General features: G+C 42.1%; 1 protein-coding gene and 1 long non-coding RNA gene across 4 annotated transcripts in view; one reads left to right on the top strand and one right to left on the bottom strand.

The window, feature by feature from the left end:
• The window catches only part of PRKCQ (protein kinase C theta), a 154265-nt gene that overhangs the window by 5647 nt on the left and 128142 nt on the right, over nt 1-20476 (bottom strand). For all 3 annotated transcript variants that reach the window (XM_059912138.1, XM_059912136.1, XM_059912137.1), the window contains exons 15-16: nt 19520-19658; nt 13141-13329 (exon numbers count right to left, since the gene is read on the bottom strand). In XM_059912138.1, coding sequence (XP_059768121.1) covers nt 13141-13329; nt 19520-19658 — 328 coding nt within the window. The remainder of the gene's footprint in view (nt 1-13140; nt 13330-19519; nt 19659-20476) is intronic.
• The window catches only part of LOC132358841 (uncharacterized), a 234637-nt gene that overhangs the window by 165959 nt on the left and 48202 nt on the right, over nt 1-20476 (top strand). The window contains exon 4 of the long non-coding RNA XR_009500585.1: nt 9522-9683. This is a non-coding gene — a long non-coding RNA (uncharacterized LOC132358841). The remainder of the gene's footprint in view (nt 1-9521; nt 9684-20476) is intronic.

Raw genomic sequence — 20476 nt, 5'->3', positions numbered from 1 at the left:
ATGAAGCAAGGTTAGAGAGAAGGTGTGAGTGCCCCGTGAACAAGCCAAAACCCAGCCTCGTGTTGTTATAATTAAATGCTTCAGGGAATCGGGTTTGAAGTAACTGCCTTAGGCCAAGTGTGCACATGCTAGGTTTCCTGTTAGTTTTCCCCAGTAACATGTGGCATTTGTTCCAAGAGGATCAAGAGCCTCCTGAGCCTGGTATATGTACTTGTGAAATTTAAAAAAAATTTTTTTATAGATAAAATGTATAATGAGTAGATAGATAGTATGATCTCCAGCTTCGAGACTCAAAATCCTTTCCCGTTTTGCACAGACGAGTGGATTATCTTCTCTGCCCTGCAGCCGATCACCCCCCACCCTGGTCCTGAAGATGCTTGTTGACCTTATGAGAGGTCATCATCTCTGCCACCGGGAGCTGCACCGAAGAAATAAATGTTCATGAAAGAAAGACTTGCTTTTGTCCATAAAAGCTGTCAGAAGTGTGGTTTACACTTACAGGAAAAAGCACATCTCTGACATAAATGGCCAGGATGCAGCTGGAGTTTGTTTAAATTTATTCGGCTATCTGGGCAAGAAAGCAGTGCTGGGCTGCTGGGGATGGACCCCCGCTCCCCCCGGGCTCAGCGCCTGCCACTGGAATCTCCCTCCCTCTTTAGTCCCTCTTCAGATGGCTCTTTCTACAAAAGGGAGAGCTATTTCTGTTTGCGATCGTTCGTTTTTCATCATTTTCCAAACAAATGGACAGGACATCCTGGATGAATAAATGAGGAAGAAAGGGGCGTGTCCTTGACAACAGTCAACTGGACAGCAGTGTCCCAGCTGTAATTCTCTAAAAAAAGTTTTTAAAAAATGTTATACAATTTTTAAAGGTTACTTTCCATTTATAGTTATTACAAAATATTGGCCATATTACCTGTGCTGTACAATACATCCTTGAGTCTATCTTACACCAATAGTTTGTGTCTCCCACTCCCTCACCCCCTCCCCACTGGTAACCAGTAGTCTGTTCTTTATATCTGTGACTCTGCTTCTTTTTTGTTATATTCAATAGTTTTTTGTAATTTTAAGATTCCACATATAAGTGATATCATACAGTATTTGTCTTTGTCTGACTTACTTCACTTAGCATAATGCCCTCCAAGTCCATCCATGTTGTTGCAAATGGCAAAATTTCATTATTTTTCATGGCTGAGTAGTATTCCATTGTGCATGTGCATGTGTGTGTGTGTGTGTATATATATAAAATATATATATAATTTTGTTTATCATTCATCTATTGATGGACACTTAGGTTGCTTCCATGTCTTGGCTATTGTAAATAGTGCTGCTATGAACACTGGAGTGCATGTATCTTCTTGAATTCGTGTTTTCGTTTTTTTTTCGGATATATACCCAGGAGTGGAACTGCTGGCTCACATGGTAGTTCTATTTTTCGTTTTTTGAGAAACCTCCATACTGTTTTCCACAGTGGCTGCACCCATTTACATTCCCACCAACAGTATACTTGGGTTCCTTTTTCTCCACATGTTCGCCAACATTTGTTATTTGTGTTCTTTTTGATGATGGCCATTCTGACAGGTGTCAGGCGATATCTCATTGTGGTTTTGATTTGCAGTTCCTTGATTAGCACATTCTTTGAATGTGCTTGTTGGCCATCCTCATTTCCTCTTTGCAAAATGTCTTCTGCCCATTTTTTTAATCAGGTTGGTTCTTTTTTTTTTGGTTTTGTTTTGTTGTTTTTGATATTAAGTTGTATGAGCTGTTTATACATGCTGGATATTAATCTCTCATTGGTCATACAACTTGCAAATATCTTCTCCCATTCGGTAGGCCGTCATTTTGTTTTGTCGACTGTTTCCTCTCCAGCTGTAATTCTTTTTTTTTTTTTTAAACATCTTTATTGAAGTATAATTGCCTTACAATGGTGTGTTAGCTTCTGCTTTATAACAAAGTGAATCAGTTATACATATACAATATGTTCCCATTTCTCTTCCCTCTTGCATCTCCCTCCCTCCCACCCTCCCCATCCCACCCCTCTAGGTGGTCACAAAGCACCGAGCTGATCTCCCTGTGCTATGCGGCTGCTTCCCACTAGCTATCTATTTTACATTTGGTAGTGTATATATGTCCATGACACTCTCTCACCCTGTCACATCTCACCCCACCCCCTCCCCATATCCTCAAGTCCATTCTCTAGTAGGTCTGTGTCTTTATTCCCATCTTGCCACTAGGTTCTTCATGGCCTTTTTTTTTTTTTTCCTTAGATTCCATATATATGTGTTAGCATACTGTATTTGTTTTTCTCTTTCTGACTTACTTCACTCTGTATGACAGACTCTAACTCCATCCACCTCACTACAAATACCTCCATTTCGTTTCTTTTTATGGCTGAGTAATAGTCCATTGTATATCTGTGCCACGTCTTCTTTATCCATTCATGTGTCGATGGACGTGTAGGTTGCTTCCATGTCCTGCTGTTGTAAACAGACCCAGCTGTAACTCTTGACGGAGCGCAGCCTCTCGTGATGTGCCTGTGTTCAGCACACTACGTGAATCCGTGCCCTTTGAGGGCTGAAGAGGTTGAAGTCTGGTACTGACACCACTGCCGTTACAGAGGCCGCTGAATACTCTTTGCTTAGCGTTTCCAGAGGACCCGTTACTTCTGGCTTTCAGAACATTATGTAAAATTCCCTAGAGGAGGTTTCTCTAGAAATGATAGATCACCTTTGATTTTTGCAGAAAAGGGAGCTCAGGGCTGTGGGGGCTGTTGGATTAAAATCAGAGCACAAGAGGCACAGGGGCAACTAGAAGCCAGTCTCACAACCAGCACGTTGCCGGGTGGCCATGAATTTTTATCAGCCGAACTCCTGGAAAACGGACAGCTGTCTTCTTCACGGACAAGAACAGAGAATTTTTATTAACTCACAGGAGAAAGAATAAGCCCAGACTCTTCCACGTGGGTTTAAAACCTCTTTCACCAGCGAGTCCTTTTTCTTCACCTTCTTTATCCTTAACTGTCTTGGTCTCTGCTCTAGTCACCAAATTCACTTTCTACTCTCACAGCAAATCTTCTTCCTGCCACTGAAACTGCAGCTGACTGTCTCACTCTCTCTTTTTTTTGCTTTTTTTGTATTTGCTGGAATTTAGCCTTAGATTTAGTTTTGTTTTTCAACTTTTTATTTTGAAATAATTATAGTGTCTCAGTCAGCTTGGGCTGAGACTGGGAGGCTTAAAGAGCACACATTTATTTCTCATGGTTCTGGGGGCGGGAAGTCCAAGATCAAGGTGCTGACATGGTCAATTTCTGGTGAGACGTCTCTCCCCGGCTTGTAGATGGCCGTCTTCTTGCTGAGTGCTCACATGGCCTTTTCTTTTTTATTTATTTATTTATTTATTTTTATGTTTATTTATTTACTTATTTGTTTTCTTATTAGTCATCCATTTTATACACATCAGTGTATACATGTCAATCCCAATCTCCCAATTCATCACACCTGCCCCCCGTGGCTTCCCCCCCTTGGTGTCCATATGTTTGTTCTCTACATCTGTGTTTCTATTTCTGCCCTGCAAACCGGTTCATCTGTACCATTTTCTAGGTTCCACATATATGCGTTAAAATACGATATTTGTTTTTCTCTTTCTGACTTACTGCACTCTGTATGACAGTCTCTAGATCCATCCACGTCTCTACAAATGACCCAATTCCGTTCCTTTTTATGGCTAAGTAATATTCCATTGTATATTTGTACCACATCTTCTTTATCCATTCGTCTGTCGATGGGCATTTAGGTTGCTTCCATGAACTGGCTATTGTAAATAGTGCTGCAGTGAACATTGGGGTGCATGTGTCTTTTTGAATTACGCTTTTCTCAGGGTATATGCCCAGTAGTGGGATTGCTGGGTCGTATGGTAGTTCTATTTTTAGTTCTTTAAGGAACCTCCATACTGTTCTCCATAGTGGCTGTATCAATTTACATTCCCACCAACAGTGCAAGAGGGTTCCCTTTTCTCCACACCCTCTCCAGCATTTGTTGTATGTAGATTTTCTGATGATGCCCATTCTAACTGGTGTGAGGTGATACCTCATTGTAGTTTTGATTTGCATTGCTCTAATAATTAGTGATGTTGAGCAGCTTTTCATGTGCTTCTTGGCCATCTGTATGTCTTCTTTGGAGAAATGTCTATTTAGGTCTTCTGCCCATTTTTGGATTGGGTTGTTTGTTTTTTTAATATTGAGCTGCATGAGCTGTTTATATATTTTGGAGATGAATCCTTTGTCCGTTGATTCGTTTGCAAATATTTTCTCCCATCCTGAGGGCTGTCTTTTTGTCTTGTTTATGGTTTCCTTTGCTGTGCAAAAGCTTTTAAGTTTCATTAGGTCCCACTTGTTTATTTTTGTTCTTATTTCCATCACTCTAGGGGGTAGATCAAAAAATATCTTGCTGTGATTTATGTCAAAGAGTGTTCTTCCTATGTTTTCCTCTAAGAGTTTTATAGTGCCCGATCTTACATTTAGGTCTCTAATCCATTTTGAGTTTATTTTTGTGTATGGTGTTAGGGAGTGTTCTAATTTCATTCTTTTACATGTAGCTGTCCAGTTTTCCCAGCACCACTTATTGAAGAGACTGTCTTTTCTCCACTGTATATCCTTGCCTCCTTTGTCATAGATTAGTTGACCATAGGTGTGTGAGTTTATCTCTGGGCTTTCTATCCTGTTCCATTGATCTGTATGTCTGTTTTTGTGCCAGTACCATATTGTCTTGATGACTGTCGCTTTGTAGTATAGTCTGAAGTCAGGGAGTCTGATTACTCCAGCTCTGTTTTTTTTCCCCCTCAAGACTGCTTTGGCTCTTTGGGGTATTTGGTGTCTCCATACAAATTTTAAGATTTTGTGTTCGAGTTCTGTAAAAAATGCCATTGGTAATTTGATAGGGATGGCACTGAATCTGTAGATTGCTTTGGGTAGTATAGTCATTTTCACAATATTGATTCTTCCAATCCAAGAACATGGTATATCTCTTCATCTGTTGGTATCATCTTTAATTTCTTTCATCAGTGTCTTATAGTTTTCTGCATACAGGTCTTTTGTCTCCCTAGGTAGGTTTATTCCTAGGTATTTTATTCTTTTTGTTGCAGTGGTAAATGGGAGTATTTCCTTAATTTCTCTTTCAGATTTTTCTTCATTAGTGTAGAGGAATACAAGAGATTTCTGTGCATTAATTTTGTATTCTGCAGCTTTACCAAATTCATTGATTAGTTCTAGTAGTTTTCTGGTAGCATCTTTAGGATTCTCTATGTATAGTATCATGTCATCTGCAAACAGTGACAGTTTTACTTCTTCTTTTCCGATTTGTATTCCTTTTATTTCTTTTGCTTCTCTGATTGCTGTGGCTAGGACTTCCAAAACTATGCTGAATAACAGTGGTAAGAGTGGACATCCTAGTCTTGTTCCTGATCTTAGAGGAAATGCTTTCAGTTTTTCACCATTGAGAATGATGTTTGCTGTGGGTTTGTCGTATATGGCCTTTATTATGTTGAGGTAGGTTCCCTCTATGCCCACTTTCTGGAGAGTTTTTATCATACACGGGTATTGAATTTTGTCAAAAGCTTTTTCTGCATCTATTGAGATGATCATATAGTTTTTATTCTTCAATTTGTTAATATGGTGTATCACATTGATTGATTTGCGTATATTGAAGAATCCTTGCATCCCTGGGACAAACCCCACTTGATCATGGTGTATGATCCTTTTAATGTGTTGTTGGATTCTGTTTGCTAGTATTTTGTTGAGGATTTTTGCATCTGTATTCATCAGTGATACTGGTCTGTAATTTTCTTTTTTTGTAGTATCTTTGTCTGGTTTTGGTATCAGGGTGATGGTGGCCTCATAGAATGAGTTTGGGAGTGTTCCTTCCTCTGCAATTTTTTGGAAGAGTTTGAGAAGGATGGGTGTTAGCTCTTCTCTAAATGTTTGATAGAATTCACCTGTGAAGCCATCTGGTCCTGGACTTTTGTTTGTTGGAAGATTTTTAATCACAGTTTCAATTTCATTACTTGTGATTGGTCTGTTCATATTTTCTGTTTCTTCCTGGTTCAGTCGGAAGGTTATAGCTTTCTAAGAATTTGTCCATTTCTTCCAGGTTGTCCATTTTATTGGCATAGAGTTGCTTGTAGTAGTCTCTTAGGATGCTTTGTATTTCTGCAGTGTCTGTTGTAACTTCTCCTTTTTCATTTCTAATTTTATTGATTTGAGTCCTCTCCCTCTTTTTCTTGATGAGTCTGGCTAATGGTTTATCAATTCTGTTTATCTTCTCAAAGAACCAGCTTTTAGTTTTATTGATCTTTGCTATTGTTTTCTTTGTTTCTGTTTCATTTCTTTCTGCTCTGATCTTTATGATTTCTTTCCTTCTGCTAACTTTGGGTTTTGTTTGTTCTTCTTTCTCCAGTTCCTTTGGGTGTAATGTTAGATTGTTTGTTTGAGATTTTTCTTGTTTCTTGAGGTAGGCTTGTATAGCTATAAATTTCCCTCTTAGAACTGCTTTTGCTGCATCCCATAGGTTTTGGATCGTCGTGTTTTCATTGTCATTTGTCTCTAGGTATTTTTTGATTTCCTCTTTGATGTCTTCAGATCTCTTGGTTATTTAGTAACGTATTGTTTAGCCTCCATGTGTGTATGTTTTTTACGTTTTTTCCCCCTGTAATTGATTTCTAATATCATAGTGCTGTGGTCAGAAAAGATGGTTGATATGATTTCAATTTTCTTAAATTTACAGAGGCTTGATTTGTGACCCACGATGTGATCTATCCTGGAGAATGTTCCGTGCGCACTTGAGAAGAAAGTGTAATCTGCCATTTTTGGATGGAGTGTCCTATAAATATCAATTAAATCTATCTGGTCTATCGTGTCATTTAAAGCTTGTGTTTCCTTATTAATTTTCTGTTTGGATGATCTGTCCATTGGTGCAAGTGAGGTGTTAAAGTCCCCCAGTATTATTGTGTTACTGTCGATTTCCTCTTTTAGAGCTGTTAGCAGTTGCCTTATGTATTGAGGTGCTCCTATGTTGGGTGCATATATATTTATAACTGTTATATCTTCTTCTTGGATTGATCCCTTGATCATTATGTAGTGTCCTTCCTCGTCTCTTGTAACATTCTTTATTTTAAAGTCTATTTTATCTGATATGGGTATTGCTACTCCAGCTTTCTTTTGATTTCCATTTGCATGGAATATCTTTTTCCATCCCCTCACTTTCAGTCTGTATGCGTCCCTAGGTCTGAAGTGGGTCTCTTGTAGACAGCATATATATGGGTCTTGTTTTTGTATCCATTCAGTGAGCCTGTGTCTTTTGGTTGGAGCATTTAATCCATGCACGTTTAAGGTAATTATTGATATGTATGCTCCTATTACCATTCTCTTAATTGTTATAGGTTTGTTTTTGTAGGTCCTTTTCTTCTCTTGTGTTTCCCACTTAGAGAAGTTCCTTTAGCACTTGTTGTAGAGCTGGTTTGGTGGTGCTGAATTCTCTTAGCTTTTGCTTGTCTGTAAAGCTTTTGAGTTCTCCATCGAATCTGAATGAGATCCTTGCTGGGTAGAGTAATCTTGGTTGTAGGTTCTTCCCTTTCATCACTTTAAGTATATCATGCCACTCCCTTCTGGCTTGTAGAGTTTCTGCTGGGAAATCAGCTGTTAACCTTATGGGAGTTTCCTTGTATGTTATTTGTCATTTTTCCCTTGCTGCTTTCAATAATTTTTCTGTTTTTAATTTTTGCCAATTTGATTACTATGTGTCTCAGCGTGTTTCTCCTTGGGTTTATCCTGTATGGGACTCTCTGTGCTTCCTGCACTTGGGTGGCTATTTCCTTTCCCATGTTAGGGAAATTTTCGACTATAATCTCTTCAAATATTTTCTCAGGTCCTTTCCTTCTCTCTTCTCCTTGTGGGACCCATATAATGCGAATGTTGTTGCATTTAATGTTGTCCCAGAGGTCTCTTAGGCTGTTTTCATTTCTTTTCATTCTTTTTTCTTTACTCTGTTCTGCAGCAGTGAATTCCACCATTCTGTCTTCCAGGTCATGTATCCGTTCTTCTGCTTCAGTTATTCTGCTATTGATTCCTTCTAGTGTGTCTTTCATTTCAGTTATTGTATTGTTCATCTCTGTTTGTTCTTTAATTCTTCTAGATCTTTGTTAAACATTTCTTGCATCTTCTTGATCTTTGCCTCCATCCTTTTTCTGAGGTCCTGGATCATCTTCACTATCATTATTCTGAATTCTTTTTCTGGAAGATTGCCTATCTCCATTTCATTTAGTTGTTTTTCTGGGGTTTTATCCTGTTCCTTCATCTGGTACATAGCCCTCTGCCTTTTCATCTTGTCTATCTTTCTGAAATGTGGTTTTTGTTCCACAGGCCGCAGGATTGTAGTTCTTCTTGCTTCTGCTGTCTGCCCTCTGGTGGATGAGGCTATCTAAGAGGCTTGTGGAAGTTTCCTGATGGGAGGGACTGGTGGTGGGTAGAGCTGGCTTTTGCTCTGGTGGGCAGAGGTCAGTAAAAACATGGCCTTTTCTTGGTGCATGTGTTTAGAGGGAGAGATCTCTCTCTCTCCCTCTTTTTATAAGGGCATTAATCCCATCATGGGGGCCTCACCCTCTTGACCTCATCTACACCTAATTACCTCTAAAAGGCCTCACCTCCTATAACCATCACATTGGGGGTTAGAAGACTTCAACATATGATTTTCTGGGGGGACACAAACATTCAGACCATACATATAGATTCACAGGAAGTTGAAAAGATACAGAGATGCCCTGTGTACCTTTTACCTAGTTTCCCCTAATGCTTATGTCATACATGGTGATAGCACAGTATCAAAACCAGTACACTGCGTGTGTCTTGTTCTATGTCATTTTATCACATGCGTAGGCCTGGGTAACCACCAGGACAAAAAGGATACAGAAAAGTCCTTTCACCACAAAGATCTCCCTTGGGGTTCCCCTTTACAGTCATTCCCCTGCCTTCATGATCCCTAATCCCCGGCAACCACTGATCTGCTTTCCATCTCCACAGTGTTGTCCTTTCAAGAATGTTAATACATACATGGACTCATACAGTATGTGACCTTTTGAGATTGGCTTTTTTTTTTTCACTCTGCTTAATGCCCTTGTGATCCAAGTTGCTCTATGAGTCAATAGTTCCATCCTTTTAATTGCTGCATAATAGTCCACACACATGACTTTGCAAGTTTTCTCCTCCAACTGGAAGTAATCCTTTCCTCCTCCCCAGTCTTCCTCTCCTTTGGAAACCACCACTCCCAGCGTCTTTCCATGGACTTATTTCCATTACCTTCACCTGGTCCCAGTTAAGCCTTCACCACATCCTTGCCAGGTGCTCTCCCTTTGCTGAGCTGGGAGGAGCTGGGTTTGGGAGGCACAGCTGTTCAGCTTTACGGTAAAGGTAGGTTGCAGTGGAGGCTCCAGGGCCTCCAGACTCCTCAAGCTTTTTCCTCGTTTCCTTTTACCAGTGAGTTTTGATGGCCCAGGCCTTCTGAGTGCAGCCTTCATGCCATGGATTGAGCAGATACCAGAGCTTTCACACCAGAAAGCAGCCGTATGCAAGCCAGGAGGACTCTCACCAGAAACCCACCCTGCTGGGCCTGGACCTTGGACTTCCAGCCTCCAGAACTGTGAGTAAACAAATTTCTGTTGTCCAATCCGCCCAGTCTATGCTATTTTGTTATGGCAGCTAGAGCCAACTAACATACCTCAATTAAGTCCTTCCAAGAGCCAGTTAAAAGAAACATAGCAACTGTAACAATGCTTGAAGTTGCCCTTATGGAAAGCAAAATTGTTTTATGTTCCAATCCTGCTAACTTATTTTTACTCTTGTCCTCTCTTTTTTTAAATTGGTTAATTAAGAAATTAGCTTTCATTTTATAGGTGTTTTGTCCAGTCATTAAAAGTGAATTTAATTGGCCGTTTGTGGAGTTTTCTAAGTTTATTGCTTGTTCAGATCAATCGGAAAGTGAAAACTGAGGGGTACTGGCTCAGATTTTTAAATACCATCAGCCTTGGGCTGGGTCTCCTCCTGGGGTTTTGTCAGCACTTCAGGTTCAAGATCTTGATTCCTTAGGGAGAAGTCCACAGTTGCTGCAACATTTCAGATAACCCTAGACAAGCTGATAGCTGTATGAGAGAGGTAGAAGTGTATTATGCCCTTTAAATTTAATTTTGAGTTCTTCAAGACAAAAAAGACGGGCTGGGTAATCTTATAAGTTTGGATTTAAAATTCATTGATAGTGTCTGACGCTGAAAGATCTTATCCTAGCCCCCTTTTCATTGTAAGAAGAGCAGGGCTAAAAATTATTTCCCTAAATGACTTTTTTTTTAGCCAGCTGATAAGAGTTGCCACAAATCAAAACCCTGTTTTGTTCAGAACACCTGTATTCTCGGTCCACTTTAGATTTTCTGGGCTCTTGGTAACACTTGTAGGTCTTTTTGATCCACATAGTTGCTGGGACAGCTCAATAAATGTAGGTGCTTACTATGATATGTAACTAGCATGAGTTTTTTTTTTTTTTTTCTTACAACTTGTTACAATCACACTGTAGATGGCATTTTGCATCTTCAAAAAAGGTAAACTGGGACTTAAAGTGTAAATCTTTAATGATGGCTTTCAGGTGCTTCCTCTGTCTCTGTGTTGGTTTGCCCTGGGAGCTCCTGGTTTATGGCTAGTGATTCTTGGAGTCTGGTTTACATCTGTAGCTCTGGGTGCCGATTCTTAATTGATCCTGGGTTATCATGGGCGGTGTGTGACTCCGGCTTTGTTGGTAAATTCTGGAGATTGCTGCTAAGATGGTAACAGTCAAGGATTCAGAATGAAAAATACAACAGTGTTTCCCATGGATGCAGGTAGGGAACACGGCAGGAGAGCTGGTCTGTGTCCATTTGAAGGACTGCCTGTGAGATTGCCCACTCGGCAGGCAATGAGTCTCGCTGGGGTGGAGTGTGGCTGGCTTAGAGTTTGGTACAGAAGTTGGGCTGCGGAATGGGTTGAGCAGCCTGTACGTCAAAAGCTTCAGCTAAAAATGTTCCCAGTTATAGGTATTTCCAAAACACCTGCTAGAATCCCAAACAAAGCCTTGGCTTTATTTTATTTTATTATTATTTTTTTGGCCATGGTGAGCAGCTTGCAGGATCTTAGTTCCCTGACCAGGGATTGAACCCAGGACACAACAGTGAAAAGTGCCGAGTCCTAACCACTGGACCACCAGGGAAGTCCCAAAGCCTTGGCTTTAAAACCCACCAGGTTCAAAGAGCAGGAAGCCCCTCAGCCATATAAGAGCAGTCCTTTCTCCTTATAATCCCTCCAGCCTCTCTGTGTGTTTGGTCTGAAACAGAAACCCAAGAGCTGGAGAGGAAGAGAACATACTTGTGGTAGACACGCTATGACCATACTCCCCTCTCCAAAGGCGAGTGGCTGCCAGCCATGAACTTGGCCAGAGGAAAGGGAGCAGGCATCTTTGCTTTTGAGTTAAGATTGATGTGATGACTTATATCTTGGACTGAACAGCTTTAATTTCTCAGCTGAGGCAGTGTTTCATGACTTAGGAGTGACAAGAAGTTTGTCTTTTACTCAAGAGTGAGCAGAAAGTTACACATCCTATCCAAGTCTTCATCCAGGGGCAGGGGAAGATTTTTAATAAGTTTCAGGTGTGCAGCACTATAATCACTACAGAGTAATCACCACCAAAGTCTAGTTACCATCCATCACCATAGCGTTGACCCCCTTCACCCATTCTTTGCCCAATCTCCCCAAACCCCTAGTCGTCTGGGAACCACTAATCTGTTCTCTGTATCTATGAGCTTGTTTTTATTTTATTGTGTTTGTTTCCTGGTTTTTTTTTTTTTAGATTCCACATGAGTGAAATCACATGGTATTTGTCTCTGTCTGACTTATTTCACTAACTTTAACACCCTCTAGGCCATCCATGGTGTTGTAAATGGCAAGATTTCATTTTCATGGCTGAGTAATATTCCATTGTGTATATATACCACATTTTCATCTATCCATCCATTGATAAACACTTAGGTGGTTTCCATATCTTGGCTATTGTAAATAATGCTGCAATGAACATAGGGGTACATATATCTTTTCCAACTAGTGTTTTCATGTTCTTTGAATAAATACCCAGAAGTGGAATACCATATGAGTGTATGGTAGTTCTATTCTTAACTTTCTGAGGAATCTCCATGCTGTTTTCCATAGTGGCTCTACTGACTTACATTCCCACCAACAGTGCACGAGGGTTCCCTTTTTTCCACCTTCTCATCAGCACTTATTATCTCTTGTCTTCTTGATAAGAGCCATTCTCACAGGTGTGAGGTGATAGCTCACCGTGGGTTTGATTTGCATTTCCCTGATGAGTGATATTGAGCACATTTTCATGTGCCTATTAGCCATCTGTATGTCTTTGAGAATTGTTTATTCAGATCCTCTTTTGTCCATTTTAAAATTGGGTTGTTTTTGTTGTTGAGTTGTATGAGTTCTTTATATATTTTGGATATTAATCCCTTATCAGATATATGATTTGCAAGTATCTTGTCCCATACAAAGTTTTCATTTTGATGATTTCGTTTGCTGTACAGAAGCTTTTTAGTTTGATGTAGTCCCATATGTTTATTTTTGCTTTTGTTTCCCTTGCTCGTGGAGTCAGATCCCCGAAGACACTGCTAAGACTGATACTGATGAAGTTATGGTCTATGTTTTCTTCTAGGAATTTTACAGTTTCAGGTGAACTGAATAGGTTGAATAGGGACTATGGGAAACAAATTTTAAGCCCCAAATTGTTTGTTCAATAGACCAATTACATCTCAAAGCAAGGCCATTCAAGAGTCATGGAACTGGTTTCTGGGCATTTCTTTTGTAAATTATGCACGTGAGGGTCTACCTTATACTCGTTTTGATTTCTGATGTTCATCCTAGTGGTGCCTCAGTTAAAACAGATGGTGAGCATCCCTTTAAATCTTGTTTGACACAATTACTGTTTACAATGTATAAATCAGAATTTAGAAATGAATGGGAGCACTGATCAGAAAACCTGATACTAATCATATGAAGGTCTCCTTGACTCCACTTCTTACCTTCACTAAAAGGTCCTTAGCCTCCTTCTCGAGCCATCGTGGGTAAAAGGGGCTGTCCATGCGGATGGAGTGGAAGAGTTCCTCTTCATCTTGCCCATGGAAAGGTGACTGACCTATTAGCATCTCATAGAGAAGGACGCCAAAGGACCACCAGTCCACAGAATGGTTGTACTTCTGACCCAGCAGGATCTGTGTGACCAAAAGGCAGAGACATAATGAATCAAAACGAGGTTGGCTTGAAAACCCTGCATGGACTTTTCAAGGCCACCCAGGACATAACTGATGAAGACAGTGCATGGTTTTAGCAAAGATTACACTGAAAACTGTAGCTTTTGTGAAGTTAATGATTGGATAGAAATAAGTGGGCAGTACCGAAGCTAAGCAAACATTTTTGAATTTGAACTTCTTCCCCCCTCTGGCCTTTAAGCAAAGCAACTAAATCGTACCATCAGCTCTTCATTTTCCCATCTGTGATGGGAGCCCATGGGTGATAGATTCAGACCTAAGAGAGCTGATGTGTATCTAAGCCCTTCAGTGCCTCTGAGGTGAATATCTAAACCAAACCCATGTGTTTTATGGACTTCTATGGTCTTGAGTCTTTGCATAAAGTTCTGTAGCTAATCAAGCAGCCAAAGAGGTCGTCTGACCAAGTCCACCACTTAAACCTAACTAGTCGCGGTTACGAAGAGTCAACTTGTGTGACTATGCCAAGAGAGACTAGGATAACAAGCTGATAGATATTTGTGAAAATAACGATCAAGTTGTAAACAGAATTTTGCAGTCTGCTGCTGACTTCCAGTATAAAAATGCTATCTACCGGCCTTAACTCAATATTTGAATACTGAGGTTAATTTTAAAGTAAAAAAAATAAACTTAGCCTTAAGGAATAGTGTAAAAGTAGACCCAGGGAGAATGATAAAGAAAATAAAGATGCACACACAGCGCAATCTTAGTTCAGGTACATTTGCCTTAAGTGGGGCCCGGTTCACACGCAATTCCCAGGATGTGCCACAAGGGGGAGCCCAGGGCAACCAGAAGCTGCTCTTGAGCATCGCATCTTGGTAAGCAATTTCGTTTGGCAGATTAATGGGAAGAAATTTGGAAGGACAGGAGACAGCTGAGGTGGAAATTAAGTCTTCCAAGGCTAGGGGATGTTAGTAAAGAATTTCAGTCTTAAGTTAGGAGAAAGAAGCAAAATGCCGATTCACACTCAGTTATACACTGTATGAACAGAATGTCTGCAAATGCCTGCTGATGTGTATTGGGTGTTTCCCATACTTTGTGTTTATTTATAAGAACCTCTGGGGTAGGTCCTGTTATCCCTATTTAACAAAGGAGGGTGGCTGGACCTCGGGAGGTTATGTGTCTTCTTTAAGGTTGCCTGGTTAGTGAGTTGAAAGCTATGTTCCAGACCCTGGTCTTTTGGGATTTTACTACATAATGTTCCTTTTCTATTATAATGTTTCCAGGACTTAAACTTCGATCTAATTCATGCTCAAATTAGTCTATATTTTAAAAGAAATTGGTGTAGAAACAATGGCTGGAGTGGCTTTTTTTCTATATCAGCCCCTGGTGCCTTCTTATGGCCATGCTGTCTTTTGTCCTGTTCTCTCCCCATCTTTACTCAAATAATTCATTTAATAATGATATTACTACTTCACGTCAGAGTCCCTCTTGCTCTCTTAGAGCAAGAGAAAGCTACAATTCCATCCACCTCTTGGACCTAGTGATTTGAGGTCTGTACACGGCTCACCACATGATGTGCACAGCGGGGAAAGCGTCCTTAGAAACCAAGTGACCACCAATGCCTCTATGGCTCTGGTTTCCGAGTGACTCCTGCTTTCTCCAAGGAGCTGCTTCTATGTATTGAAATTCCACCTGGACTTACTAAGTGGCTAGTAGATGTTGGAAAGTAGCATGTCTCCCTATTTAACTATTTTCTATTCTTTGTCAAAATGAGTGTGGACCTCCAATTATACGTTAGACCCTCGATCCTATAACCGTAACATAGGGAACCACAGAGCTATGGGGAAGGTCTCAGGAGACGTGGGCTGGTGAGGCTATTCCCTGGTTTGAGGGAGCACAGTCTGCTTTTTCATGCATCGTTCCTGATGCTGCCCTGAATGCACTTATTTTTTGTGTTTCGGGCCCTCCGCCCATATCGTTGAGGTCCCCGGGGAGAGGGCAATGGGTCAGTGAGTGAGATAAAGGAAAAACTTCACAACGGAGATGGCATGTGAGTGGAGCTTTGGAAAATGGGTAGGATTTTGATGGAAAAGGGAGAGGCTAGAGACAAGAGGCCCCATCTCCAGCACATGTTCAGAGATGGGCATTTGGGGTGCATGTCTTGGTGTGGTCATTCAGGGAACAGGTGATGGGTGCTCTGAGCTGTGGAGGAGGAGACTAGACACTAAGGTGGATGAATCATGGTCCTTAGCTGTGAGAAATTCAGTTTACTGGCAAATGGGATTACACATGGGCTGTGGTAGCACAGAGGAGGAAAGAACTGACTATTCCAAGAAGCCAGAGGCACCTTCAGGGAGAAGATGACTTTGGAGGTGGGAGTAAATCAGACCAGGGATTCCGAGGGCATGGCTAAGGGATATGAGAGAGAAGGAAACAGATGTCTCAAGACATATTAAGGAACTTCTCTTGGGATTTTGGCTTGTACCCAGCTGATAATGGGGACTTCCTGAATTTTTTTTTTTTTTTTTTTAAAGAAATTCACGTTCTTTTATTTATTTATTTATGACTGTGTTGAGTCTTCGTTTCTGTGCGAGGGCTTTCTCTAGTTGCGGCAAGTGGGGACCACTCTTCATCGCGGTGCGCGGGCCTCTCACCATCGCGGCCTCTCTTGTTGCGGAGCACAGGCTCCGGACGCGCAGGCTCAGTGATTGTGGCTCACGGGCCCAGTTGCTCCGTGGCATGTGGGATCTTCCCAGACCAGGGCTCGAACCCGTGTCCCCTGCATCGGCAGGCAGATTCTCAACCACTGCGCCACCAGGGAAGCCCCATGAATATTTTTAAAGTTGTGGCATGACAGGTCTTCCCATTAGAAAGGTAGATCTGGTGACATGGTGGAGCAGTGGCCCTCAGAACAGTGCATGCACCCCAGGGACCACCCAGATGGTGTAACGCCGAGACACGGGAAGAAAATATTAGAACTTGTATTTATGCGAGTTTAAACAATTCCAGTAGTGGCGCTGATGCCCTCTTTTAGAAATTCGAACAGTGACTAGGTTTCCCGAGGGAGGAACGGGAAGCCTCATCTCGGGAGGAGTTGGTGGTGGCTTGGCTAGAGCATTTGTCTTCAGCACATCATAAGGTGCGTCACTATTACGATTACTTATCATCCTAAGGTGCGTCATTTGCGTTGCATGCCCAATTAAGGGGATCGGTGGGTTCTGTTTGAACTAAACTCATTTTCACAAAATGGAAAGTCCTTAAAAAGTTATCTGCAAAAGAGACTTGGATTGAAGACCATGCTAATGATGCAAAGTAGAAAACGGCAAGTGCAGAGATCTTATTTGCTCCTAGTACCAGCTCTTTGTCACATTGTAACGAAGCTAAAAACAGTGGCCATTTCATTAGTTATGACAGGAAGCTGGCTAAATCGGAAAACACTGTTGTGCATTCTGGACTTATATCCACTCTCTTCAACCATAAACCTTGCCTTATGTACATACTGTAGCATCTATCTTACAGTGTGCCTTTGAGAGGCACAAAGCAGCTATGAGCCAGGAAAACCAGAAACTGAAAGAAACCAAGCAGCCTTCTGAGTGCCAGAATCATAAAGTGTTAAACCAAGATTTTACAAAGTTATTTAGCCTCATTATTTTAATAAAGCATAAAATGTACTATTAATAGAATACAACTTAGTTATTTAAAACTTTATTTCATCTTAAGTTCAGCCTGTTCCTTTTTCTGCATGTTTTATAACAGACTATATTAGTTGGTGATAATATATAATAAATATACATATGCTGGTGATGCTTTTTTAACTGATGAGGGAGCATGATCAAGAAGTTTGAAAAGGGCTTCCCTGGTGGCGCAGTGGTTGAGAATCTGCCTGCCAATGCAGGGGACACGGGTTCGAGCCCTGGTCTGGGAAGATCCCGTGTGCCACGGAGCGGCTGGGCCCGTGAACCACAACTACTGAGCCTGCGCGTCTGGAGCTTGTGCTCCGCAACAAGAGAGGCCGCGACAGTGAGAGGCCTGCGCACCGCCATGAAGAGTGGCCCCCGCTCGCCGCAACTAGAGAAAGCCCTCGCACAGAAACGAAGACCCAACACAGCCAAAAATAAATATAAAAATAAATAAATAAAAGATTACTATTTTAAAAAAATTTTTGAAAATATGTAAAGACGATGCACTGCCAGTTGGGTGGTCATAGAGAGGAAAGTCTGGGTAAAAAGGCATCACCAGGATCCAGACCAGAGGTGCCGAGGGCCTGGAGCAGGGCAGCAACTGTAAGATGGGGCGGGATTGGAGAAGCTTGATTTAATCCCCAAAGGGATTCATTTTGAGGATCAAAAAAGAATCAGGGGAGATTCTTAGTACAATCACAAGATTGGGGAGGCATGAAAACAGATGAGCGAACCCCTGAGGTCTATATTTAGAAGGTCTTGGTGTTTGGATTTGGGAGGGGTGAGAAGGAAGGAGAAGACTTGGAGGATTCCAGTATTCTGGCTAGGTGACTGGCTGGCTGGATGTGTATGTCATTCATCCAGAAAGGGATAAAGGAGAAGGGTGTGTGCATGTGTGTGTGTGGGGGGGGCAATTTCAACAGAGAGTGGGTTTGGGATCTGTTATGTTTGAATGGCCCGTGACAGTTAGTTGGAGATCTCAGCAGGAAGACGGACATACAGGTCTGAAGCAAGAAGTCTGGGCCGGTCATACGGATTTTGGAGTTGAAACCATAGTCATAAATATAGCTGTTCATGGAGAATGTACAGGGAGAAAAAAGGACCAGGAGTGGAATTGTGTGAAGACAAGCAGGCTTGAAGATGAGAGGATGAGATTGAAGTTGCAGAGAGAAGCCAGTCTCTGAAGTTAAATTCTGGAAGATGCCAAAGGAAACAGAATTGGGAAGGAAGGATCGCCTGGGAAAGGGTATGGCGTAAGGCATGTATAGACAGGACAGGTTAAAAGCCATAATTTCTTGCTGACCAGAGGCCAAGCTTGAATTTAAACAAGGTGAAATATAAATTAAGTACATACTTACAGGGCAGAGTCTCCTGTTTCTTAGACCGAGGATGCTACAGTTACTTTGGCTATGACAGGGATTTGTTGCTAAATTTGTTTTGCCCAGGAAGCCAGAGGCCCATCACTGTCTATCCATCAGACAGCCGTCACCACTCACACACTTATCAATCGTTGTTCGTTCACTCTTTGAAAAGCTATCTATTAGCACCTTAATGTGCCGAGCCTTGAGCTCCGTCCTTGGATATAAAAGTGGGTAAGATCACACTGATCTACACATACGATAAGTGGGGCAAAACTTTACACACCTTGTGCCAACATCCATGTCCTGGTTCTGATATTGTACCATAGTTACATAACCCGGAACCAGTAGGGGAAGGGTAGATATGGGTGACATTTCTGTACTATTTTTGGCAACTTCTTGTGAATTTATAATTATTTCAAAAGGAAGTTTTTAAAAAGCGAAGAAGAAACAGCCCCTGACTTTAGAGCAATCATCCAGTAGTTCAGAGAGATCCAAAGATAGAAAAGCTGCGATAAGTTTATGCTGCGGGAAGGACCAAGGGGTAAGGGAGTGTCTCATCTCCCTGGGGTGGGCAGCTGGCGTTGATGGATGACTTCTGAGCAAACGCTGATCTTCCAGGGGCTCAGAATATGAGGGCAATGGCTTTTGTTTTCGCTGTTGCTGTTTTTAAACTTTCACAGGCTCTCCCATGGGACCCAGTAACAGGAGAGAGAAGTGGGACCTCTCCAGGCTCACACAGTAGCAGCTTGGAAACCACAATTTAGGTTTCTCTGGTCCCAAAATGAAACCACTGGACTTAGGTAGATGCCCATGAACCTGTTCAGTGTCTACCTGGCTCTTCACCAGTTGCTTCTTCTGCTTGGTCTGAGCAGAGTGAACATATTTTAAGGCTGGGGTGGGAGAGCCAGGATGGGAAGGGCCTGCTGGGTCTCTCACGCCTTGGCGAGGTGCAGAAGTTAGCGTGGGTACCACGCCCAGTGCGACACTAGCGGCGCCTGGGTGCAGCTGCATTTGTCAAATACTCCGAAAAACAAATACACATCCTGAACAAAAATAGTTTAAAGTCTTCTGATTTTCAGGGGAGAAGGAAGCAGTGGTGCTGGCCCCGGGGAGGCGGAGTTGTACGGGTGGGTGCAGAGCGGCGCGTCCTACCTCCGGGGCGATGTAGTCGGGGGTCCCGCAGAAGGTGTTGGTCCTGGTGTCCCCCAGCATGTTCTCCTTGCACATCCCAAAGTCCGCTATTTTGATGTGTCCATCTTTGTCTAACAGGATGTTATCAAGCTTCAGGTCCCTGAAAAACAAAGCAGATTCTCACTTTAATAACACACGGTTTTGTTAACATGGACTTGCCCTGTGACGGGGGCTTGCACGTTCCATCACAGCCTGAAGGGCAATGAGTAGGTACTTTGCTGGTCCTCCTCTCTCCTTTCAACCCCGACCCTCCATCTACCATGCTCCAGGGTCACTGCTTCTCGTCCTTGGTGTTTCCTCCTTGACCAGCGTCTCTTGCCCAGGACTGGACGTACAGCCCCTCGTGGTCCAGGTTGGCTTTCTCTGGGCCTGGCTCTGACCGAGTTCTGTATCTTCTGTATCAATACCTGGCCCATCTCCAGAGCTCCCTCCATATTTCATGTATGAATGGCTGAGCAGGTGCCGAGATGGGGCCACATAAAGGTCATGCGTTATCTCTGCAAAGTAGCATCCCTCAATGTTAAGAGGGGCCCTCAAGAAACAAAGCCTGGATGGAAAGGAATAAGCTGGTGGTGAAATGTCATGGGGGCTGGTGTTTGGTGATGTGTCTGGTGTAGGGTGGTATTTAGTACTACACAACACATACCCCCATCCACGGTAGGGGTGTAGATAAAACTGACTCTTCAAGGCAATGGCTGGTTGCTACTGATTCCCCTTTCTGACTTGCCACGGAGTACAGCTAATATACCATGGACAAGACACAGACCTGAGGCTCTTTATCCCAGTACCTTTCCTGGGGGTAACGGAAAAGGAAGAAAGGCCTAGAAATATACTCATTTTATGCCATTTTCTAAGTGTCCGTGTTTGTGGATAAATTATCCTGCACCTAATTCTAAGACCGATTAAGGAAAGCTTGTT

Source organism: Balaenoptera ricei, chromosome 2 (genome assembly GCF_028023285.1).
Source record: "Balaenoptera ricei isolate mBalRic1 chromosome 2, mBalRic1.hap2, whole genome shotgun sequence".
Classification (NCBI taxonomy): Eukaryota; Metazoa; Chordata; class Mammalia; order Artiodactyla; family Balaenopteridae; genus Balaenoptera; species Balaenoptera ricei.
Note: the sequence above shows the minus strand (reverse complement) of the source record. Positions and strands in the feature narration are given on the sequence as shown.